This window comes from Oryctolagus cuniculus, chromosome 4 (genome assembly GCF_964237555.1).
Source record: "Oryctolagus cuniculus chromosome 4, mOryCun1.1, whole genome shotgun sequence".
NCBI classification, from domain to species: domain Eukaryota; kingdom Metazoa; phylum Chordata; class Mammalia; order Lagomorpha; family Leporidae; genus Oryctolagus; species Oryctolagus cuniculus.
In genome coordinates, this window is record NC_091435.1 from 128,759,638 (window position 1) to 128,786,112 (window position 26,475).

Sequence of the window (26,475 nt, forward strand, 5' to 3'; positions counted from 1 at the left end):
TATTTACTCACTTTCAATGAATCAAAGCAGGCGATTACTCGTCCATTTTCAACTTGGCAGCTTTTCGAAGGATGTGCAAATTTACATTCCGTGTCTGGCCGTGAGCAAGTCCCCCTTTGGAACTCTCTACATACTTCCAGTGTTAGCCATTTTGTGTCCCGAATTGGTGTGACACTAACAGCCATGTTTAGATTTTACAGGTAGTTAAATTTTTCAGTGAAATCAACAACCCCAAGCCCCCAGGGGGGGAAAAAAACAGCTACAACAACCCCCCCCCAAAAAAAGCTGAACTGATAAAACAGTAAAATGATGATGAAAATGTCCCCTCCAAAATACTTTTCCCCAATCCCTGCTTTAAAAGTACATGGAAAATTGTGTTCTCAATATCAAGGAAAAGATCTCCCACTAGAAATTCACAGCATGAAACTGTTAATTCAAAGAAGTTTTGGTTTTTAGAGAAATACTAGGATTGTAAGTAGATGAACGTTTAAAAGTAGGGCCTGGAATCAGACTTGTGCTCTCAGTAACCCTTTCCCAGTGCCAATTTGGAGCCCAAAATGCAAGCATGAAAACGTGGCAGACCCTTTGACACCGAATTTCCAAGCTGCTTTCAGCAAAGTTGTCTGAAAGGGAATCTCCTCACAGCTGAATTTGCAATGGAGTTTGGTGGTGCAATCGGTATTGATTAGTTTGGCATAGACAGATGCAGCAGTTTAGAGCAAAATCGAGAAAATGATTTTTTTTTTCCTCCTTGATTTCCTGGCAGAAGATATCTCACTTTTTCAGCAAACTTTTCCTTTAAAACTAAAGCAGCCTAGGGCAATGCCAGATACTTAGAGCTTTTCTCTTGATTAGAAGTAGAAATGGGGGTGTCTGGGCTAGAGGTGGAGGGTGGATGTGCTGTCGTCACAGTCTAGCTGGCAGCAAGCAAGGCAAAAGCAGAGACTGCTCTAGAAGCGGTTCCAAGCAGCAGAGACGTCAGGAAAGGCACTTCTTAGTACCAACCTGTAGAAAAAAGAGATAGGTTAAGATTTACTAAGTAGCACTTCACTGATGTCCTACAGTATCACAGCCTTGCCATGTGATACCAGCCTAAGTAATACTCAAGTCAGCCTCTCTCTCCCCCTCTCCCACACATACCCACACACACATACAAAATACTTACAGTGAGGCATATTGCAGCCAGCCATCGTAGATTTATTAAAAAAGGGGGCCGTTTCCCCTTGTGAAGCAATGCATGATAGAGAGATAACCAATCACAGATAGTGTTGCAGCAATACTCTGGGCAGAAAGCCAATAGTGTGGGTTGTCTTATGAAAGGTCGCGCCTGTCAGACGTTCATTACTATGCTATAAGCACAGAAAATGTCCATCAGATGTGACTTATTCCACTGCAAGAGGACGAGCATGTGGGTTTTGAATTTACCCAACATGCAGTTAGTGGACTAAACCATGTTAGTTTCAAAACAGCCTCTAAGATAAGTCCAAGCACTTGAAGATCTTTACTGGGAAATAAAAAGCCAGGTTTAAAAATTGCAGCTGACTTCCAAGCTGCTTTCCCTCTGGCTCTGAGCAGGAACGGGCACTGAACAGCCTGCTCCTGCTGTCCTGACACGTGAATAAAAAAGGAAAGGGGTGTTTACAAATGGTACATTCTCCTGACCTATCCAATTCACTTCCTTCTGAAGCCTAAGTCCTGCCCCTCCACGGAACGCAGCACTCATACTGTAAAACTATTCCATTCAGCCGGCAGACACTTTGTCAATATATCACAAGCAGGCGAGATACGAACAAAAGCATCCTTTATTCCAACATTTTTAAAGCAGAAGCTGAGGTCATGTGGGGAAAATAAGGAGTACAGTGTTGTCAGTGTGTCTGGTAAATCTGAAGTCAACCTCAAGGGAGAAAGTGATTCCATCGCAGAAACATTAAATATTCAGTGAGCAATTTGATTTGGGCAGCACGATGCGCTTCAGGAGGACAATTCCAAATGAAGCCAGAGGGCAGGGGCTGAGGATCCCCCATTGTCTAAGACTCCAACACCACTTCAGAGCCTGGCATTTCTGCTTTTAACAACTTACTTTCAATCAACATGAGGAACTTTCAGAAAAATCTTAAAAGTTACATAAGAAAAAGTTACATTTTTCTTTTCTTTTGAATGTTGCCAACAAAGACAAGGCTTTAAAAGCAAAGTTTCACTTTCCAAAGAGGCAATGGTGCAGTATTATAAATAGTGATTGATTGCATTTACTTCTTCACGGGCCAACAATTGTCTACTGGCATATGGCACACTCATAATTTTGGAAATTAGAATATAAAATATGAATATATTTATATATGTACATACACATAAAATCAGTATAATTTAGAAACTGTATTTTAGGATTAATATTTCTATTCTTTTTTTTTAAATGTTACTTTCCAAAGCTAATTGGAAAACACTGCAGTAAGATGATAATTTTTGATAAGGAACCAACTCATGTTAGTGTTTAAGAAACATTTTTCTTTTCAACAAAGTTTTCATATCTTAATGGCTGGTTCTAACAAAAACAAAATCAAGTCCAGTCACGTATTCTATCCTTACTGAATCTTTGCTCTGGATTCAGGGTTTCTCAGTGAGTTCAATCCTTGGACATGGCCAAAAATCCAGGTAGTCCTTCTCTCCAGAAACTTCAAGTGCATCACCAGCAATCATTCCCTTCCTTTAAAACCAGCTACAATGTTACTTCTTCCTACAAGATTCCAAGATGTCCTTTCTTTCATCTCTATTCACATATATTATTATTAGTCCCATAAAATATTAACACTAATATTACCTTCTCTGAATTATCAATGTACCTCCTGCCATATAGTGTTTTATTTCCTTACATATGTGACCCACAAGACCACATGTTCCCAAAAACAGAAACAATATAACCCATCTCAGTTTCCCCAATGCCTGGTACAGTGATGGTAAATAGATGGAGTTCCATAAACACTGGTAAATGAAATAATTAGTTAATGCATCAGGACTGGGATTACCTCTAAGGCATAAAAAATGCACACTTACAAATCACATATCCATGCAAACACATGTATGAACACAGTGCATGAACAAACACACACACATACACACATACCACTGCTTACATATATTACTACATTCTAGGGTCACCAGGAAACTCCTACTGCTACGAGCCTCCCTCTGGTCTTGAACAGCTTCTTCATCCACTCCACACAACAGGCTCTTCTAATACTTCATCATTCTCAAATTCCTCTTCCTCCATGTCCTTCTCATTGTCAACGGCAGACGCTCTTATATTTACACGTCACAAATATTTCACAAACAGTAGCCCTGGGGCATGAATTCCATCTGACCTTCTGCTAGGCCATCTTTAAATTATCCGTATCTTTCTTCTCAATCTTCCAGGAGCTTTCTCACCTCCTGCCAATGATTAAGCTTCCACAAGCTGCCACCCTGCCTAGTTCCTTCTCAAGACCTATCCCTTTGTACACCCTCTACTTGCATGCCCTGCCTTTCCAGCAGTTCTCCATGCCCATAAACCTGCTAAAGTAATTCCAAAATGGACAAACTGGCATGGCAGGAGGAAGGGGACCCTGTCCTGGCTATGCATTGTCTTCTCCCTAATGCTCTTAAGCCCAGGGTTCCCAAACAATCTAAAGAGTCACGTACAGTTTGTCTGCTTCTTCTTCTCAAATTCACTTCTGAATCTTTTATCAGTCTGATTTCCCTACCCATTATTTCTCAACAAAAACTGTCAGTGCTCTCATACAAGCCAAATCCAAAGATGCTTTGGTCCTTGGCTTTACTTGACAACTCCCTCTTTCTTAAACCTTTTCCCTTTGTTGAACTGATACGTTTTACCTTCGGCTTTACCCTGTGCTACACCACTTTTATCCTCCTGAGAGGTGCTGTGAAGGCTTTCTGGCACTGCCAGGCTGCTGGGGGCTGCTGGAAGCTCCTGGGACTTGTTACAAGCTACTTTTTGTTTGGTTTGACACATACTTCCTTACCCCTACAACTTGGCAAATCCCTTGCTCCTTGTTTAAACTCCTATTCAAGTATTCTGCATAAGACAGCCAACTACCATAAACATTATTCCATCTGAGAATATTGTCGATATTTTGTATCTTATTGTACCTTCCCCTTACACCCAGATAACAGGGATCATTCCTAATTTCCCCATCACCCACAGCCTGGAACATAACAGATGTTTCTAACATGTTGGATAAATGAATAAAAATATTCATGCTGTAGGAATACATACATTACATGACGATGTGTCCCCAGTCTCATGAAAGTTACTAAATCATGATTTATGGGGTCCATGAAGTATGAGGAAGAAGAAAGGCACCATTAGAAATATTTACATTCCCTGTTAATTATGTCTAAACACAACCACAAAATTGATTTCTGGAGTTTTTTTTTTCTGTTTGCCATACCATAGGGTTAACCAGACTCAAGTACAAAACATATTTTAATCATTAAAATGCTTAGAAAATTAAGTGTTCTGGTTATTCTGATTTCCTATTGGAGAGAAATTTTTATTCATTTCAAAAGTGTTACTGAAATTCGCCTTATACATGACTTCAAGAAGTTCATGGAAAATGGAATTTAAAAAGTTAATTTGGGAATAAAAATTTTTTTGAGATCCATGTATATGAAAACTTTTGAAAAAGTTGACAAAAAATGTATACTATGAGAAAGCTATGCAAGGACTTCAAGAATTCCATTTTTTCTGGAGCAGGTATTTGACCTTCAGTTATGATGTTGGGAAGCCTGTGTTCCGTATCAGAGTTCATGTTCTCATCTCTGTTTTCCAGCTTCCTGCTAATGTATACCTTTGGAGGCAACAAGTGATGTCTTTGACACCACATAAAAGACATGGATTGAGTTCCTGGCTCCTGAATTTGCCTTGCACAGTCCTGGCTGTTGCAAGCATTTGGGGAGTGAACTATCATGGGAGAGCTCACTGCCTGCCTGCCTCTCAACTTAAAAGAAGGGAAAAAAATTTTTTTCTGCAAACTTGTCAAAGTACTCTCATATATGTATATTTAAATTGATTATACAACCCAATTGAAAAGGATTTAGGAAAAGATGATTAACCAAAGTATTTATAATTAGCCAGGCATTTACACTGAGCAATTAGAATGGACACTGACTTCAGACATTATTAGCTGAACCTGGCAATGTGTGTGCTAGTCTTTGATATAGGGCACTGAGGGAAAGAGAGGAAGAGAGGAAGAGACAGAGAGAGAGAGAGGCAGGCAGAAGCACTCAGATTATATCCTTATATCCTATAAATTACTGGATGAAATTCCTGACATCAGATTACTGCTTTATATTCTTCCTCTTTAGTAAAAAAGGATTTCAGGGAAGATTAGAAAACTCCAAAACTGTTGGCAGCATAAAATTTTACAGGATTGGATCAATATTACTTCCCAAAACATTGCTTCTACTAGTAATGGGTTTTTGTTTTATAAATAGTAACAGGGGGCAGCACTGTGGTATAGTGGGTAAAGCCACCGCCTGTAGTGCCGGCACACCATATGGGCACAGGTTCGAGTCCCAGCTGCTCCACTTCTAACCCAGCTTTCTGCTATGGCCTAGGAAGGCAGTGGAAGATGGCCCAAAGGCCCCTGCGCTCACATGGAAGACCCAGAAGAGGCTCCTTGCTCCTGGCATCAGACCAGCCCAGCTCCAGCCATTGCAACCATCTGGGGAGTGAACCAGTGGATGGAAGACCTCTCTCTCTGCTTCTGCCTCTCTCTAACTCTGCCTTTCAAATAAATAAATAAATGTTTAATAAATAACTAGAAACAATGTTTAAAGTACATAAATGGGGCAGGCATTTGGCACAGTAATTGAGACTTGCTTGGAACACTCATATCCCACATTGTTGTGCCTCATCTCAAGTCCCTGCTCTCCTTCAGATCCAACTTTCCTGCTAACGCCCAGCCTGGTAGACAGCAGGTGATGACTTCACACACAGGAGACCTGGATTGAGTTCTATTTATTTTGGTTTCAGCATGGCCTGCCCATGGCTGTAGCAGGCATTAGGAGAATGAACCAACAGAGGGAAAATCTATCTTTCTCTCTCTCTCTCTCTCCCCGTCTGCCTTTGAAATAAATAAAAATAATAAAAATAAGTACTTTGAGTGCCATTTATCTTAAAAAAATTACAATGCATGGATAATGTCCAGATTATGAAAACTCTTACAAATATATTTGCCCTAAAAATGTTTCTTCTGTAGGTAATTATTAAAGGTAATATTTCTATTTTAAATATATTCATTAGTAAGTAAATTGCTTCTGAGGTAAATTTCTGCCTGATATTTCAATATATTATAATAAACATTTGTGAAAAAGGAAAAAAAAAGACTATTTGAGCAACTTGGTTTTGCAGTGAATATCAAACATTTTGAAATCTGCATGTAACCACAAGCCATCTTTAATCCACTGAACAAATTGCGAACACTATAGTTTCTCACCTTATATGACATCTTCTACAAACAAACATATATTGCCACAAAACCCAAGAACCAATATCTCTTCAGAAATCACGCATATTTTCTACTTTAAGTAGCTATAAGGGGAAAAATAGAAAGGAAGGAAATAAAGAAAATAAGAAACCATTGGGATAATGAAAACCAAGAAATGGATAAAAGATTTAAAAAGATAAGAAATGAATTAAAGTTTTAAAAAGATAAGAAAACCATGGGGAATTATTAACAATTATTGTTTTAGTCAGTGATATATATTAGCTGATGGCACTGAACTGACACACTCCATAAATATCTATTTAAGAGTTGCAAACAGAAAATAAATAGACTCTTACAAGGTATGAGAATAAAATTCTATTTTCGAGAATTGGATTGCCTCTATGAGTAGGGCTAACTTTCTTAGTCACAGAAGTTTACTAACCATATCACTTCTTCTAAAACAAATATAGGCAAGTCAATCTGATTATATCCCAGAGTAGTTAGGAATTTGGGGGACTTTTTTCATAGGCTGTTTATGCGGATATAATGCATTGAGAAAGCTAATTAAATAATTATTTGGGGTCTTTTGTTAAGAGTTTTCATTTACTAAGACAATTTAACTCTGAAAGAAATGACCAACTTTAATTATGGAGGTGAAAAGAGGGGACCCCTTGCCCTGAAATTTAACTTCTTCCTCTGGCTCACTTTCATCAGCAAGTCCATAATTAGCAATGCAATACTTCAGCAAACTAAGTTTGCTCACATACAATTTTACCCAGGACTTGTCTCAATTATTAACAGAGATTTCAGTATATAACCAATTAAGCATTTCTGGAAGCTGTATAGTTACTTCTCTACTCAATAAGGTACTAAGACAGCAACAAAGCAGTTATTTATTATATGGGAAAAACTATGGTCTGAATGGGTTAATGCAGCCTGCAGCAGTATTCAACACCATATTACAAAAAGCTGAGATCAGTGTTTCTCACTGAGAGAGTAAGCACACTATGTGTAGTACCCATGGAGATTCCATGTAATGCAAAAACAACGTAATTTTAAAAGCTTCATTAGCATGCTAAAACTGGATCAAGTCTGTGATCACATCAGCACTACAGCTCAGGAAGATAAAATTTAATCAAAAGAAGTTAAAGAATAAGATTAAGTAAACAAATCAGCAAAAATCACAAAGGAGATGTATAAATGATTGAAACTTTAAAAATATTGCTAAGACAAAGATAACCCTCCATCACCCATCCTCTGGAATAGCACAGAAACTGCCAATGTGGCCTGCTGGTCTGACACATTTCAGACAAGCTGCTGCCAAGAAAAGGAAAGTTGTGTTTACTAAAATATGTAATCTAAGGCCTGTCAAAGCAGTCTTTGAAAATTCTGATCCCTTCAAAGGCTTCGTTCCCTCATCATCAAGTGGTCTACTATTTGTTACTGGAAGGATGAAAGAGTGTTGGCTATGTGTTTAGGTGATACATTGTTGCTCAAGAGTAGGAACTCAGACACAACTAGCTGAACAGTATTTAAGTTAGAAAGTGATTTCTGTCCATTAAGAAATTATACTTTAGGCAAAACAAAACAAAAAGCTTCCACATAATAAAAGGTTATTTTGAGTTGATTTCTCTATCAGGCAAAACAAATTTAAAAGGCTTAAGATCTCTAAAAGACTGTACACTAAGTCATTAGCTTTGTGCCTCACCAGGCCTTCATCCAGTCCCCACAGCAAAGGTATCTTGGAGGTGTTTCAGGCCCACTCTCAAAAAGCCCCCAACCTTCTGTTCTACCTAAGAGAAGTTCAGGCCTGACCTGAGAGGAGTACATAACATTACAACAAACACTAGCTAGTACTAAGAGAAAAAGGGAAGCAGAGGACCTTTCTGCACTTATCCCACTGTCTGGTTAGCATGTGCCTGCATTGCAGGAATGCAAGCTCTGTGAGAGAGGCAGTTTTTGCTACCGAAACAGTGCCTGACCCAGAGAAAGCAAATAATCACTATCTGCAGCAAGACTATTTTTCTTCATGTAAATGAATACTAGGTTACAAGTATTTCCTACAAGTTACAATGCCTGAGCCACACACACACAGTTTAATACATTGATAGCATCACCTTTATAATATTTGAAGAAGCCAACATCAAATGCTGCTCATTGGGAAGAGAGGATAAAACAAGGAAGTTAAAACAGAACCATATTTAAAAATCTCCTTGATTTTGAAGTTAAAGGCATTTTTTCATTCACAGAATAATTCAAAACAGTTATGTGTGGCTTTGCAAACTTAAAACAGTTAAATAATTATCTGTGAATTTCTGACAGAACCAGTCTTCAATTCTGGCAAAAGAAGGGATCATTTGCATTTTTTTCTGATGACATTCAAACAGCCAGGGCTTTAACATTTTCCTCTATTCTACATGAGAAGGTATAATAAGGTAAAATGGTGAAAACTACTTTATCATCCTTCATAAGAAAATACTAACCCTATTTAGAGCTTTATTTACTCTTCTATATCACACAAAGATGCTATCTTGTTAACCTCAAATAGTAACATCTCACCTATCCGTAACACTTAGTATTCTAAAATAATAAACAGAAGAAATCCGAAGAGACTACAATAAAGTTGATGATGTTATATGTTCAAAAGCTAAATGTGAGAAAAATCTATCTTCCTTCAATTTTCAGGAAGAATGATATATTGACAACTAGAATCTAACTATGTGAAACTGGCATGGCACAACTACGAATGCTAAATGGAATAAAATACTCTGTAACACTGTTAATCCCATTGTAATGTCCTGATTATGAACTCTGATTCTGAAGTTTACTTAAGTGAGGTATATTTTATATGACGTAGGAGCTAAAAGCCAAAAATCTTACTTTTAAAGTTGACCTCTACATACTCTGAACAATATGATCTAGCTTGTTACTGAGGTTTGTAGTACCTATGTCTCTAACGTATTTAAATAAGAGCTTCACTGCTTAAGACATAGTAACAAATTCATCCATGTCAGTGATAAAACATAAAATATTCCCATGACACCCCATACACAAGTGAAATTTGCCTCATTTGTATCTCTGCCTCACTATTTCAACTTCCCTTCCACAGCAAAAACTGGACTCACAACCAGTGGTCACGTGATCTTTAGCATTATTAATCTATATCTCTTATCCATCTTAGCAGACTTAAATAATTGAGATAAAATGTAAAATAAGCCTATGGTGAAATGGCAGCTATAATAAAAATCCTGCCCAAACATAAAGGATTGTATCTATCAGGGTCAGATTTAAAATAGTTGTCCACAATTTCCCAAATTTCTAAAAACTTAATGTGTCAATTTCCCTCAAAACTATTATATAAATCTGAGCACAGAAACTTGCCCTTCACAGATCTTGAATTTTAAAATGTCTGATGTAAAAATTAACTGAATGACCACAATTGGGAAAAATTTACTAACTTATTTCTACTGAAGATTGCCAAAAACATATTGGCAAATCATTAATAATTACAGAAAAGTATGGAAAATGTTTATCATTAAATTAAAACATTTAAATTAATTATTCTTCAGAATATAACAAATGAAACCAATTATGAGTGAATATAGTATAAAATCAGTTGAATGCATCAGACTTCTCATGATATAACACAATACGCAAATATTTTCTCCTTCCCATATAATCGGTAAAGTTTCCTACTATTTTACTAATGTATTCTTTTTTCCAAACTTTACAAATATTTAAACCATTCTGGTTCTACACAGTTTAACACTACAATTCTATGGATATTTCTACTGTATCTGAACTTGGATTACCGTTTAAAGAAATAATCTCCAACATTCTTAATAATGTGCCAATGTCAATTTATTCCTAGTAAAAGAATATCAGTTTAACGTGATTTTTTTAAAAAACAAATTCACTTGTGCTGACATAAAAATAAGAATATTTTCATTAATAGTGAATCAAGATCCAATTGCTTTTTCCTATGTTAAGATATGTCACAATGCAGACATTCACAGACAACCCACACTTTTACTCCAAGGTATCATAAATATCCTTGAGAAAAGTTCCACACATATTTTGCATACTTAATTAGATCTAAGACACTGAACAAATTAGATTAATATTCAATAACAAAGTAGAATTATAAAATATACTAATTATCTTTCTATATTAATAAAAACAGATCAACATATTTACTTTTTAACAAATGCATTTTTAACAAAATTTTACTTTTTAACAAAAATTTACTTTTTAACTGAGTATCTGCTCAGTTTTTTTTAACTAATAGTCACTAAAGTTAATGTCAATTTTTCAGTTCCAAGCAATGCTTCAATTACATATATAAATCTGTTTACATTTGCAGGTTTTTAATAATAATAAATAATAATAAATAATAAATAATAAATAAATAAATAATAAATAATAATAAATCCTCAGAACATAAGTATATTCACCTAATTTCTTTGAAGCACAACTTCTTTCAGGAAAATAATTACCAAAATGTACTTTCAGCAACAATGGATAGAATGTTTTTTGTATTTGTTAAATCTATGATATGACTTAAAAAGATACTCTCCTTAAATCTACACTATAAATTTCTCTTGCTGGAACACATTAAAAAGTATGATGTCTCTTTTCCTATAAACAGAATGTAAAGACTGTCTTTGTATTTTGCAAAATAATTTTCAACTAGTAGTCCTTTTATGGCAGCTAATCAATGGAAACATTTGTAAAATCAGTTTTTCAATGACTTCTATTTCAAAATAAAGCACTGCATTGCTGAAACAATTACAATGCTTGTATTTTGTAATTATTTGCCAAAAAACAGGAGTTGAGAATATATGTTTCAGTTGACAAAATGGATACTCAACAAAGCTTATTATTATTTTCTTAATAACAAAAACAAAGTGTGTAGTTAAAAGTGTACGCAGGGCATGTTATATTTGGAAATTCTCTGACAGTACAATGTCATATGATTAAGGGAATGCTTTTTTTGCACATAATTTCTACAAATGACAGGAAAAAATCCTTTTTTATACTCCTTTTTAGATGCTAATTGACTAAAGGAAATGGTTCTGACAACTGCTATAAATAATGTAAGGCATTATCAAACAAGCTAAGGCACAATGGAACCCTGGAAAACTCATGTAGGTCCCAACATATTTTTCCATGTGGTAATTTTCCCTGAGGCCAGGACTCCATTTATAGTCATTTCCGAGTGTGGAATGGGGAATCTTCCTAGAGCACCAATACTCTTTCCTGCTAAAATAACCAAGATTGGTACTACATACTCTTGTATGATTTTGCCTTTGCACATATGTTCTATTGAAAAATAAAGCCATTCTCCTCTTGCTTTGGCCCCCTTAAGTTACCTCCTTCTCAGTTATTAAATGACAGTTCATAGAACAAAAAAGTACCTGAAAGTGAGTTTTTAAGAAGACTTTAAATGACTGGTTAGCAGAATCTGGGTTTTTCAAATTCTTTGATTTTCAGTTTGACACTGAGACTTTACCAGGTTGTCGGAGTACAAGTAATGTCAAGTTTCTCAGGAGATGAGATCAAAGATTTTATTCTTAGGATTTCATACTTCCAAAATAATGCATGTAACAGAAAAACTAATATGGCAGTTTGAGACTTGGTTCCTTTGTGAAATAGAAAAAATATTTTTCCTAATTATTTTAATTGCATACACATAAGACTCTGAGCATTCTGGAAAAGCTGTAACACATGAGGAAACATGAAGCACAGACTACACCCTTTTAATGAGACAGTGATTAAAGCTCTGGGTGCTTCTATTAGCACCATTTTAAAAAGCAATGACCAACTTTCCACGACAGTAGCTGGTTTATAAACTCAAGGAACTGCCAGAAGTTTAATAGCAGCAAGACCTACTGTTCTGGTGTACTGAAGTTCCAGAAAGATTCTTAAGACTACTTGGATCAGTCATCCACAGATGACTGAAAAATGAATATTCCTTAGACTTATCTTAGACCTACTGAGGGAGAGAGAACAATAATCTACATTTTTACCAAACTCCCCAGTTTATTAGTAATTCCATTAAATTTGGGCAATCATAATCAACTGAAGGTAAAATATTACTGTCACTAGAGATTGTTTACTGTGTTTCTACCCAATAATTCCCTCAAAACCCAGAATATCTTCCCTGAAAAGATGGCTTATTTGAAGATTTGGTGACATGCTCTTTAATTACATTCTACCAACTATTCAGAAAGCTAGCCTGCTTGCAAAACATTATGCAAAGCTCTGTTGTTATTCATTATTAATATTATTTTCAATCATGCATGCCTTCCACATCACTCAAAGATACTATTTACTACATACTACTATTCATCATGTCTCAAACCATTTCTGGTTTAGTCCTGTTCAGCTCAGTCCAAATTAGCACATAAAAGCTACTCCCACAGTATACCTAAAGAAATACAATAGAAAAATTACAAGAGTGACCATGTAGCAATCTCAAAACTTTCCATATTTCCTTATCATGTAAATGTGAAATGAACTATTACATACAATCACATTCACATATAGAAGAAATGCTTTAGACATTGTGATATTTAGGCATTTCTTATTCATAAGAATAGTTTATAAATAGTATAATTTTTCACCAAAAATGAGTAAAAATTAATGCAACTATTCGATCATTAAAATATGACCACATACGTTGTTAATATTATAGATAAAATGTGAAATAAAGATCAATCTGGTTCTTTCATTTAAAAAAAAAAAAGGTTTCCACTGGACAAGCCAAGTACATAAATTTCTTTTTCCCCACAACTCACACATTCTATCATTATTTAACAACAGCAAATACCATTTTATATATTTATATATAATTTATTTTCATCCTAACTTTGTCATTTGTGTCTTATAACTCCTATGGTTATATCTTGCTTACTTGGGAACAAATACCCGTAAATTGAGGGCTGCATGGATAAGTGACTGGGTTACCAAAGTTCTCTAAGCTAACTAAATGGAAGAATTAGGACCCAAATCCAGTCTTCTGCTTCCAAAACATTTGCCATTCTCAACACATGCTAGAAATTTAATATCCAACTCCATGAAAGCAACAATGGCAATACAACAGAAGCCAAAAATAAAGAGAGAGTGAATAGAGTGAGGAATCTTGGAGAGACCACTACTGCATGGTATGTGGTTTGTTATGAGTGAGATGTTGCAAAGCAGAGGAGAAAGCTTTGAGCATTCATTGATCCCAAGGCAGTAAGACTAGAAAGCTGAGGGGTGGATGCTATTATCTTTGTTTATGGAGTAGACAATAGATATTAACAATGTATGCTTGGAGATTTGAAAATTCTACACTAACAGTTTCTTCTCAATTAAGATTGTTAAGCAGTTTTCAATGGATTACACAATGCTAAATACTCAGTAGCTGACAAAAAGATTAACCATTGAAGAAGAGGACTTTGAGCATGATTTTGCTCTTGTCTTTCTACTCCCCAAAAAACAGGACCCTACATTTTCTTCAGAGTTTTCACTGGAGTTTAAAACATGTCAGCATAAAACTTGCAGATAGGTAACATGGAATGCTGCTTGATAAGTATGAAACTGATACATGCGAAGTGAGCATGCCTTCACTAAAGCTGACCTGTATCAACTACTAAGTGTTTGAAGAGCAGTAAAGGAGATGGAGTAACTCTGTGAAATACTTTGAAGCCATAGAATCAGACCTATTTCTTGACAGCTGTAGTTACAGAAAAGTATACCAGAGAAAAAGATCTAAGGATTTTTAAATGCCATAAATGATTTCTGCTTTTATATATACCAAACACATTCTCTATTATATTAGCTACCTTTTGGCAGAGAGAAAAGTGAAATATCGCAATACTTTACAAAATTAAAAGCCAAAGTCAATACAATAAAAATTAAAAAACTACAATCCTAGTTCCACTGCCCCAAAATATCTCATGACAAAAATTGGCAGGTGTCACCCCTTTAATTGTGATTTTTTAAAATTATTTTTTAAATTCTCTTTCTTCCCTGTTATAAAAAGAAATGTTTTAAAGAAATCCAAATATACTCAATATAACAACGTTGCTAAATGAATAACCATATTCATTCATTAACAAACAAAACACAGATAACGCACAAATTGATTACATTAACTATTTATTGATCATCCTCTCCATGTAGGCTAGGTGCAGGGGAACTACATGGATTCAGGCTTTGAGGAATTTGCTGATTAATGAAGGACATAAAAACAACACACAAATAATTGTGTACAAAAAAGAAAGTGAGAACAAGAGATAATCAAGTGTGGTGAGTCCAAGGAAGACAGGCCAGATGGTTTCAAGGCCAATACAGTATCTAAGATAGGTCTGGAAGGATAAGTTTCAGTTCGTTAGAAGTCGACCAAAAGGAAGAGCAATACAGACAAGAAGGCAGAAGTAGGGATGTGGTGCTGAATATGAGCACACAAGTGTGATGGAACTGGCAGAAGATGAAGCCGGAACTCGGGCTAGAATCTAATCAGTAAAGGCTTTGAAGGCCTGGATAAAGAACTCAACCTTCACTTCTTAAGTAATTGGCATTCATCCATTCCAAGATTTAACTCAAGGGCAGAGTTGGAATATTTAACCTAACACCCTGAACAGCATTAGAATAAGACAATATTCAGGATATGAAGAAATCTTATTAAAGAAACTTAGGGTTTTCTACCTCCTAAAGCTTTTGCTTCTGTTGCCAGTAAGCTGAAGAAATAAACTTAGTGTTCAATTCATCTCAAATACTTATTTCATCTTTTCCTTCTAATTGATTTGTTATATAATTTTTTACAGTTCCATTTGATGTGCACTTACTGCTATAAACTAACTTATATCCTGTTTTGATGGAGAATATATCATAGATAAATAAAAGTAACATTTGTCCAGCTACCAGGTAAGGCTGGAGGTAAAACACTTAAAAAGTTTCAGAAGGGAAAAAAAGAATGTAGAATTTACCCATTATATAAAGTTCCTTCTTCTATAAATGCCTCAATGAAAGGTGGCCACATCAAACTAGAATACCATTATACCATTACTGCAGTTGACAACTGCTCCAAAATCTACCACTGGGTTTAGCAACCTATCTTCTTGCTGGGCTGTCCAGTTTGACCTTTCCTGTGAATCAGTGCTCCTACTATGCTGCCAAAATGACCTACTGAAACTTGTAAGGCTTCCAAGGCTGCAGATATTTTCAGCTGTATCAGCCCTGTCTGTCACAGCATTCTGCTTGATACTGAGGGGCAAAACCGAGCCTTCTGCACCAGCTTGACCTTTTAAACTCACAATGGTTTCCTGCCACTCCAAATTGAGTTTTCTCCTTCTGCATCATCTTATGATGTTATTTTTCTTGCTTAATTGTAAAGAACTAATTCTGACCATAAAATTACATTTTTCATTACACGAAAATAAAATACTTCACTCAAGCATAATAAATCTAACATTGGTAGACACTTTACAATAATGGTAGATGCTTAAAATAATCAATGCAGAGGATCACAAAATGGCTTTAAATATACATCAGAACAAATTTATAATTAATTCATTAGTTACAGAATGGATTCCCTAGTTAAACATACTTATTATTTTGTTTTTAGTGATAACATGACTACTTCATAATTATTTATGGAAAACACATGAACATAATGACATAACACAAAAATATGCACACATGCACACAGACTGACATGCTCTAGTAACTCTGCTAGGGATTTGGGGGGAAGTGAGAAACATTAATCAGATTTCCAAGTGAATGTAGTGCTATTCAATTTTCAATGACATGCTTGCTTATTTTAATATTGGCAACAGATTAACAGCTTTTAGTGATGAAATGAATTGAATTATCCTAGTACCTTCAATAATGTAGCTGAACGGTGTATAAGCATTTACAACACTCTTTGGGGGCTCAAAATACTTCTTAAAATGTGCCACTTAACAATCCACCCAATACAGCAATTGGCAGTGCTATGTCACTCAGAAGTGACATAGAAACTTCACAGGTGGTAATGATTTTGAGTCTAAAAGTAGATTTTGCTGATCTTGGCAAGTACTAAGGCAGAGGGTATTAGGTGTGAGCAAGAGTAATACTGGACAAATCACTCAGGCAGATCAGGCCATTTGATACATCCCTCCATTCAAAGCCATTTAAACTTCAAAGTCCTTCCATCATCTCTGCTTTATGATCACAATGTTTCAAAAAATCTCTTTCACATGTCACCTCCTTCATTAAGTCTTCCCAGAATTAACTTGGAGTAAGCCTCAAATCTACATTGCTCTGAATATCTGTGTAGTGTGGTACCAAAAGGACAGAAGCAGCAGCAAAACCCCTGAGCTGAAAGCTCACCTCTCACTGTACCGTTTGTAAGATCCTAAAGCAAATTATCTAATCTTCATCCTCCCAAGATTGCATATTCTCACCTGTGAGCTGTTCCCACACAGCTGTAGAAGACTACGGATAGTCATGGTGCTAAAGAGTAAAGGCCTACCAAAGAATTTGCTATTTTGATAATTACTACCATCACTAGAGGTCAGCTCTCTTCTTTCAGTATCTCACTTACGAAAGAGCACTTTTCTCTAACTTACAAATTAAACAAATCAGAAACTTTATCCATAATTTCTTCTGAAAATTCCAATCAAAATTTTATAGTGTAACTTGTTACGCCATGAACTTTAAGCAAATATTTATGATTAAAAAGTGCAAATTAAATCTTGGAAACAGGGAACAAACACTTCACAGCTGAATGGGGTCTTACAGAATATACACAATTGCAGTTTCAAATTTGAAAATCTGGAAGCTGGCCTACAAAATACAGCTTTATTTCCTGCACAAAAAGAAGCTAAAGGGAAAACAGCATATTGAAAACCCTTTGTCATTAAAGTTAAATACAGCTCACCTCTCTCTTATGGATTTTTTTTCTTCTGTTAACATAAAAGTTATGGACTCTGAAATCTTACTGTCAATACTGAGGGTTTTTACTCTGCTCCTAATCAGGGAGTTAACATGAAAAAGATTCAGCCAAACTGTATGCCCCAACATTTCTCCAAAATGCCAACATCAGAAACAAATGTATTTCTCCTGTTTACTGCAGGGTGGTATTATAGTTGGATCATGCTTACAAAGAAAAATAAGTGGGCTAAATATTGAGTCATGTCATTTTAATAAACTGTGATTTTATTTTGCTTTTTCCCCAATATAGAACAAGTATCTAAGGAGTTAATGTGTCTACTGAATGGTCTTAGGCAAATTCCACATTCTGCCCACAAACTGCCTATTCTTGGCTCTTCTGTGCCCACTTTGTTTTGCCCGCACATTATTTGTGAATACTTGTATCACTATTCTGGAAACTACCTTGAAAACAGGCACCTACTACCCACCTATTTATCTTCCAAAGGACATCACATGAGAGGTGGCATACAGGCAATACACTCAATAAATATTTGTTAAGTAAGAGTGCTTTCCTCTGAAACTCAAAGAGAAGTAAAGACTCTCCCATTTTCCTTCTCTAAACAATATATAATTTTATTTGGTATATGTTCCAAACAGATCTACAAAGAGAAGAATTGGTTAGCAAAGTGGCATGTCTCCAACAATACAAATCTTCAATTTATTTTGTATTCATAATCTATGTCACAGGGAGAATCACAAAGACCACAGACCAATGCATGAAAATTATAAAATATGAAAACATGAAATAAACTGATGACCTACAAATTTAGAATATGTTCTTGGAGTAATCCCTGTCATTATTTCTTGGTTTAAAAAAAAAAAAAAAAACTTATGGCATCAAATCACTGGTGAGAAACTACACTGTTAGCAATCTTCTCAAAGAATCCTCTGAGGGGATCCCAAGTGGATCTCCCTCAGGTCAGATACAATGTCGTAACACACTGAAATACTGCAAGCCTTTGCCATATCTGTTAAAGACAAGAAGCCAAGTGTTTTGTTTTTGTTTTTACAAATCCAAAAAATAAGGACTATAAGCATTTGTCAAACCATATGCCATTTGTAATTCAACATCAATAAAAGCATGCAAATTTATTTGACCACCTTTTAAATAAAATTTATACCTTCTTGACTTAGATGTCTGTTATTGCATGGGTGACGTTTTTAAATTACTGTAGCATAAACATGCCACATTCATTCCCAATAGAATCATAAAGGGACAGAAAGAATGCTGGTTTTGAAGACAGACAAGATGGGGCTAGATTTCAGTTCAGCTGCTCACCAGCTGTGTAAATGCACACAGGTAAGTTCCCATCTCTGCATCTCAGTGTCCTCAATATCAAGAGAATGGTGATTCCTGCCTGCAAGGAATTTACTATTGTTTATTACCATTACCTTGATGTTTTCCTTCACCCAGCCTTTTCCCAAAAAGAATGGAAGCTGGAAATGTCTCACACCCAAAAGACATTCAAATATGGTGGCTAGTGGCTTCATTGTTTCCATCTTTTTCCTATTACTTCCCTCCATAAAGAATGCTTAATCTTCAGGCCTGTATCAGGCACCACCTCCTTTACACAGCATGCTCTAACCATTCACTGCTGCAGACTTCCTTCTTCCTGTTTCCTCCTCTGACACTCCCAGTCTAGTGCCCTGTATTGTAAACTTTTCAGGTCTTTCTCCCCAACTCAGTATGTCACAGAAAAGATAGAAACTAAGTAATTCCACCTTAGATCTTCCTCTTGTGTCCTACTTCAGTTCCCCAACTCTCACACATGCTCAAAATGCTTGTTAATGGATTATTTAAGAGAACACAAAAGATGAACTGCTTCTCTGTGCCTTAAAATTAACATGGCAAAGAAACTTTTTAAGGGAAAAGACTTCAGCATTTAGTAAACTCTACTACATTACTAAAAGGCATAATATTCTTCTTCCTAAATTAATGGCTCTTAATAACACTGTTTAACTTCTAAATTCTGTCTTCAAAACTGTATTTTTGGTTTTTTGTTGTTGTTGTTGTTGTTTTAAAGATTTACTTTATTTATTTGAAAGGCAGAGTTACAGAGAGAGGGAGATCTCAAATGGTCTGGCCCAACCCCCAAATGGTTGGGCCAGAATGGAGCCGGGAGCTTCTTCTGGGTCTCCCATGTGGGTACGGGGGCCCAAGTACATGGACCATCTTCTGCTGCGTTCAGGTGCATTAATAGGGAGCCAGATCAGAAGTGGAACAGCCAAGACTTCAATTATGGCCTGTATGTGATATAGGCACTGCCAGACATGGTTAATCTGCTGCACTACAACACGAGCCCCAAAACTGTACAGTCATTTCTCAGGTAATTTTCAGCAAATGTGCTACTACCTGAAAGCACTAGGCAGAATTCTACTTGAGGTATATATTTTTTAATAGCTTCAATGATCATTTCATACTATTCAAATTAATTTTTTTGGAAACAGTACATGATATCTCAGAGACAGTCTACATCTGGGTCAAAAACTTTCTTGTATTCCCTGCTGGTCACTTACACTATGTTCATGAAATCTTGTAGCATCTTTTGGATGAACTATTTAAGACCAAAAGCCTAATCTGAATGCTACTAAGTTGACAATGCAGCTTTCCTTGAATCTTAAAAAAGTGAAACTCAAATAATGACTCAAAATAACTTGGAGTAATTTGTCTAGTTAAAATTAGCCCAAAGGAGCCAGCCATGTGGCACAGCAGTTTAAGCCATTGCTTGAGAAACCTCGAGTCATGGCTGTTCCACTTCTGATCCAGCTCCCTGCTAACGCACCTGGGAAAGCAACAGATGGCCCCAAATACTTGTGACCCTGCCATCTACTTAAGAGATGCAGGTGGATGTCTGGGCACCTGGTTTCATCCTGGCCTAGCCCTGGCAGTTGCAATCATTTGGGGAGTAAACTAGTAGGTGGAAGATTCTCTGTCTCTTTGTCACTCTGCTTTTCAAATAAATAAATACATAAATCTTTTTTATAAAAATAATTAGTCCAATGATGTAATAAAAAAGGCAAAGAAGAATTTCTAATTTTAATACTGCTTAGTTACTTAAAATGATCATTTTCTAAGCATTATCTTAAATATGTTACAGATTTCCATAATCTTATAGCACAAAGCAAAAACAGTTAAGAAAAACACAAGTACTAAGTGTAACTTTCATGTAATACTAATCCACACATGGAAAAAGTGAAATAAAATAGTCAACATTATTTTCTAACTTTAAATAAACATACAATATTTAAAAATACATAAACAGTGCAATTTGTGTTACTTTCATGGATATACACACTGAAAATAGTGATAAATATTTATTACAAACAGAAATCTTTTTTTGAAACTGTCTTGGTTTTACAGGGAGGTAGATTAAAAAAAAAAAAAACATAATCTACCATAGCTCTGACATTTTCTGCTTAAACTATGTTAAGGCATTTCTTTCTATAAAGCAGGCATGGGCCTTAAGTGAAAATGCTTCTAATAAAGCATTCTATTCTCCTTGAAACATAACTGTCCTCCTAACTCCAGATAACCGTTAACCAAATGCAACTGCTTACTTATTCCCATATGTCACTCTGTTTATAAAAAGAACTTATTATTAAGGATTTATATTTCCAGGAAAAAGAATACACAGTTATACTGATACCTTCCCTAAAATAGCAAGGTCTGAGAAGCATAAATGCCAGGCACATTGAGCACATTGCAAACCCGTTTTCTCATGTATCTATCTGCCACCTTGTTTATCACTGAGGATAGGTTACACAGGCAGTCTATGGGGACTTCCAAAAGGGACCAGAACTGCCTGGTCGACACTGAGACATTCCCCAGCAAATAACAACATACCCTTAAAGATGAAACTAAGTTTATTTAAGAATTACCAATTTAGGATAAAGAATTTGGTGACCTTCTTATAGTTTATCAGATCCTGTGCTTTAAAAGATTTAATACAGAAATGAAATGTTTAAAGAACTTAACATGTATCTTTTAGTTAGTCAAGTTATAATCCCTGATAAAACATAGTTTCAAGTGATTTTCTGTTACTGATATTATAAATAGAATTCTTTAACAAAACATATAAGGAGCAGTATGACGAGCAAACTTCAACTTCCACCATCACCTTTAAGATCCACAGGCAGTCCACCGTCACATCCCACAGACCCTGAGCTGGTCACATCTCCCAGCACACAGTTCCTTCCTCTCCTTCCCAGGTCCGAACGTAGATTCTGCACCACACACTCCAACTTATTTCCTCCTCTCTGGGTCTTACCCTTCCTCTCCACAATGTCACTCAAGTGACACCTGGCAGGTTGCTTCTCTGTCTTCTGATCACTCCATTATGCATAAAACTCCGCACCTGCTCCTCAGTGACCTCCAAACTACAGCAGTGCTGTCCTTCTCCCACTTGATTCCTCATTTCTAGTAGAGTAACACCCCCAAACATGCCTTTTCTCTCCGCCATTTTACTTTTTACCTATTCTTCTGTGGTCTCCTCAAATGCCCTAGAAGGTGTGACTCTTCTAGAAGTATACCAAACGCTTATGGTTTAACTCTCCTATCAGCACCCAATGCAAACTTCTTTAAAACCTGTTCTTACACTTTTAGAGCCTAGTTTCTAAAATTGGTCCAACCCCTAGTTAATTACCCTGCACAACTAATTTGAATTATCTATGCCTCAGTTTCTCCATCTCTGAAAGCCAAGATATTAGTGGTACCAATCTCAGATGGTTGCTTTGAGGAATACATGATTGAATTAATAAATCTTAGCCTAGCACACAGAAAGTGCCCCAAAATATTAGTTATTGTTATAGCTATTACTATTATCACTATTCTTTACGTATCACTAGAGGATATGGTTAAAACGTGGATGTCAGAAGAGAAAAAAAGGCACTGTGGCACAGCAGGTAAAGCCGTTGCCTGCAATGCCGGCATCCCATATGGGCCCGGGTTTGCGTCGCGGCTGCTCCACTTCCAATCCAGCTCTCTACTATGGCCTGGGATAGCAGTAGAAGATGGCTCAAGTCCTTGGGCCCCTGCACCTGTGTGGGAGACCTGGAAGAAGCTCCTGGCTCCTGGCTTCAGATCGGCACAGCTCTGGCCATTAAGCCCATCTGGGGAGTGAACCAGCGGACAGAAGACCTCTCTCTCTGCCTCTGCCTCTGCCTCTCTGTAACTCTGCCTTTCAAATAAATAAATAAATCCGTAAAAAAAAAAAAAAAAAAGTAAAAAAAGAGAGAAAGCCCCTGCTCTATAAATGAGCCAAATAGTTCTAGTCACACTACATCATTTTTATAAACGACATAAGGTCCACTTCACAGCCACAGAAAAGACTAAATGAGTTATTTAGAAAGAATTGCATAGCAAGAAGCAACTTCTATTGTTTTAATATTTACATGTTAATAATTTCACAGATGTAGAAACAGAAGTATGGAAAGAATAAAGATTTTCTTGCCCAAAAGTTGTTTAAGAAACAGAAACACAAAATAAAGATTAAATAATAATCATAACAACACTAATATTCCCTCCTTTACCAAAGAATCCCAGTTTTCAAAACATGTAATTCCCCTAATGAGGAGTGTTTGTTGTTCTACCTACACTGCAATTCACAAAGGACTTTAAAAACAAATTTAGATATAATGTTTACAGGAACAGGTATTATCTCTCTCCATAACTTGGCTTTCTGAAACTGAAATTCAGTAAATAGAAATCTCAGTGAATGAGCCTTGGGTCAGGGACACTGAGCTGCAAGTCCAGCCAAAGGCTCAGAGCTTTTACCCATGCACATGCCCCATGCTCTTCTGTATCTTCTACTACCTGGCTTAACTACTCTCCTGCATTCTTTCTCCTTGGGAAAGTTATCCATCCACAGAGAGTGCTAAAATGTCACTGGAAAGGTAATAATTTTCTCATAATCAGGAAAGACTGAAACAAATAAAATGCCGCTATTTCTACTACCATAAACAAGGCAGATTTTAAAATAGATTGAATATACAATCCAAATTTTTTGGATGCAAACCTTGTGAATGGTCTCTAAGTTCTAATGCTGTCAAGTTCAGAAAACTCAGATAATATTCTATATATGAGTTCGAACTGCTTACAGCCTTATTTTGGCATCACTGCTATTTTACACAGCACAAGCTTACGTTGTACATTGACTATTCAATGGTAAAGACTTTTCACTGTTTATATTTCTCACATTCCCACTGCTTATAGTATTGTTGCCACACTTTCTAAATTTCCAGGAAGAATTTATTCAGTCACAATCATTGTAGACTGATGTCAACCTGCAGGAAGTTTAAATAGAGAATTACAATGTTATTGTACCTTCCAGACTAGGTTCTTAAAATACTATGATTTGCTAAAAACTCAAAAAATTGTATTTTTATTTGTGATACATCTACTTTTGTCCAAAACTTTCCCTTTTTTGCTCACTTTCCTTTTATTGAGAGCTATAATAAATTATTTAATCTGGCTGGTTCAGATTAAAATCTCTTTGCTAGTCTATCTTTTTGTTGTTCATTTCATATTATACATTATTTTCCAAAATGAAACCATTTTTTGTTTTAGTATTCCACATACTTTTTTGTTTTAGTATTCCATTTCTGAACCTTACAGACATATTTTTTGTATATATTAAAGTTGGAATTGTAACGTAGTTGTAATTGTCAGTTTACTTTCAACTTAGCTTTCTCTTGGGCAAATCTACACTTCCTGTTCAGAACCCTTGGTTATCATTTTGATACAGTGAACTATTTAGTGGCTGTAAAAGTTGACATTTTTGGTACTCAACAATAAAATTAATGACAAAAGTTATCAGAATAATGTTTTAGTATAGCTTATAAAGAATCTATCTCATATCTCCATTTTAGAACTGCTCCCTTTTCACATGTATGTGAGTCAGAGCTACATTAAGACTTGCCTTTCCCTTATCTGAACTTCCATACCGTGTTACCTAATCATTGCTTGTGAAATATCACTTTCTACTTTACAGTTATTTTCAAAACTCATTTCCCCTACCAGACTGAAATTTCTTTCATAACAAGGCATGTCCTGGTCAACTGCAGTAGACATACTGTGAAAGTTTTGTCATGATATGTATTCACCTATGAATCAATTTTATATGACTGAATTTGTCCCCAAATCTTAGAATCTTGGAAGCTTTTTAAAACAAGTACATTTTTAGTTCATAGCTTTCAATTTTGAAAAATATAAACAAAGAGAAAACCCAGTGTCAAACATACATTTTTGAAAAACTTCTTTAGAGCAAATAATTTCTTCATTTTACAAATTTAGGTAGAGAGGGGCTAGAATGGAATTGCCATCTGTATAAACATCGGCACTGAGCTTTGGGTTTCATATTCACCAGATTCTTTTCTAATAATATGATGTCATTTAATACCCAGACGATTCAAATAAATTGACCTTATCTTAGGAAAATGTAGATTTCCACACATGTACTCACATACAAATTACGTCTCTTCATAACTCACAGGAGCTGTATTTTGTGTACTTTAATCATATATGAGGGTACTTCAAAAATTTTATGAAAAATGAACTTAAACGTTAAGCTTAGTGGGATGCAAAAAATTTTTTAAAACTTTTGAAATTCATGTGCAGTTTCTTTATACCATAAAATTTCCATGAATTTTTCGAAGATCTCTTGTATTATTCACTTCATTGGTTATATAAAAGATATTCTCTGTGTTTCTCAAAATAACATCAAAATGAATAGCTTTTCTCTGGGAGCAGGCACAGTACTTGAAGCATGATACTATTTCAAAAAACATTTTTACCTTTCAGAAATAATTGATCTTGATGGAAAAATAATGTTCTTTCCAATATGGCTACATTTCATTTTGAGATTAATATACCCTGAAATGTTCTAATAAAGGATAAAAGAAACCTAGAGTAAGATTTCAAAAACCATGAGGAAAGTGCCAAATGTATAATGCCTAATACTTTAATATCTATCTTTCAAAGAGTCTTCATTTTTATGGATGTCACAACACATGTGACAAGACGTCTCTCTAAAAACACAATAACCTTGAAGATGTTGTACACCCATTAAACTAATAATATGTAGTCAATTGTAATCATGTGTTTGCAAGGGTTTTTTTCAAAGAAATAGTTGCCATACTTACATAAATGTACATTTTATTATATAAAAATTATAGAAAAGCTAATTTCCCTTTCTCAAATTTAAAAACATGAAACACATCCAGAAACATTTAATGTCATGTGTCCATAGGTCTTCTTGAATCATCTGCTTTGCAATCAATAATTCTCCAACCATTAGCGAATATGCACCATGACTCATCAGAAATGACATACAAAGTTAATGGGGATCATTCTTCCCCTCACTCTCTTCACATGTGATGACACCAATGGGAGCCATGCCTCATGGAACAGAAGACAGATTCAAGATGGCTCCCAGCCAGCAGTCAGGTCTTCTTGAGGCTCTTCATAAAATCTGCCCCATTCCTAAGAATTTACTACCTTTACCTTGTATCTCTAAAGACAACCTTCAAGAAACTAATAAGCACACTTTATATGGTTAGAAAAGAACCACATTTTCTCAGCTTAACACCGTGCATGGCAAAATGTATTTCAGTTCTGAAAATATCTGAAAGGAATGCTTCTAGGACCTGTGCCATTGTGCTTTGTTTACCAGTCAGATGCTTTCTCAAGAATGTGTTCAAATTGTAAAGACAATGGCTCCACATACAGAAAATCTTCAAAGCCCGTAACATTACCACAGAAATATATTTTTACCATTCCTAACATTCAAAACAACGCTGCACTCCTTGCTGGTGAAAGTCTTTCATTCTCGTAAATTTATTAATCTCTCATTAACATTTGTTGGTCAGGAGTTTGGATTTACTTGTGTGTTTATCTTCTAAGGAAGGAAAGTCCTAGCAAAGGAAAACATATATTAAGCATTTGAAGATAACTGCTATTTACTGAAAACACTATTTTAAAATAAATTTTAGTTACTTGCTTATGGTTGGTAACTTCGGGACAATGATAACTATG

The 26,475-nt window shown here is 35.6% G+C and overlaps 1 protein-coding gene across 45 annotated transcripts in view; it reads right to left on the reverse strand.

Annotated features, from left to right (window-relative positions):
* Positions 1 to 26,475, reverse strand: part of MBNL1 (muscleblind like splicing regulator 1) — a 210,497-nt gene that overhangs the window by 155,083 nt on the left and 28,939 nt on the right. For 22 of the 45 annotated variants that reach the window (XR_011388115.1, XR_011388114.1, XR_011388113.1 and 19 more), the window contains exon 2: positions 12 to 1,005. The exons of 12 other annotated variants lie outside the window; for them this stretch is intronic. Coding sequence is in view for 28 of the 33 variants with exons in the window: in XM_070072645.1 (XP_069928746.1) it covers positions 12 to 185 (174 nt within the window). In the remaining 5 variants the exon portion in view is untranslated. Of the gene's footprint in view, positions 1 to 11; positions 1,006 to 1,165; positions 1,792 to 26,475 lie in introns of those variants that run through there. 11 more of the 45 variants (XR_011388116.1, XM_070072639.1, XM_070072633.1 and 8 more) reach the window with 3 other exon arrangements.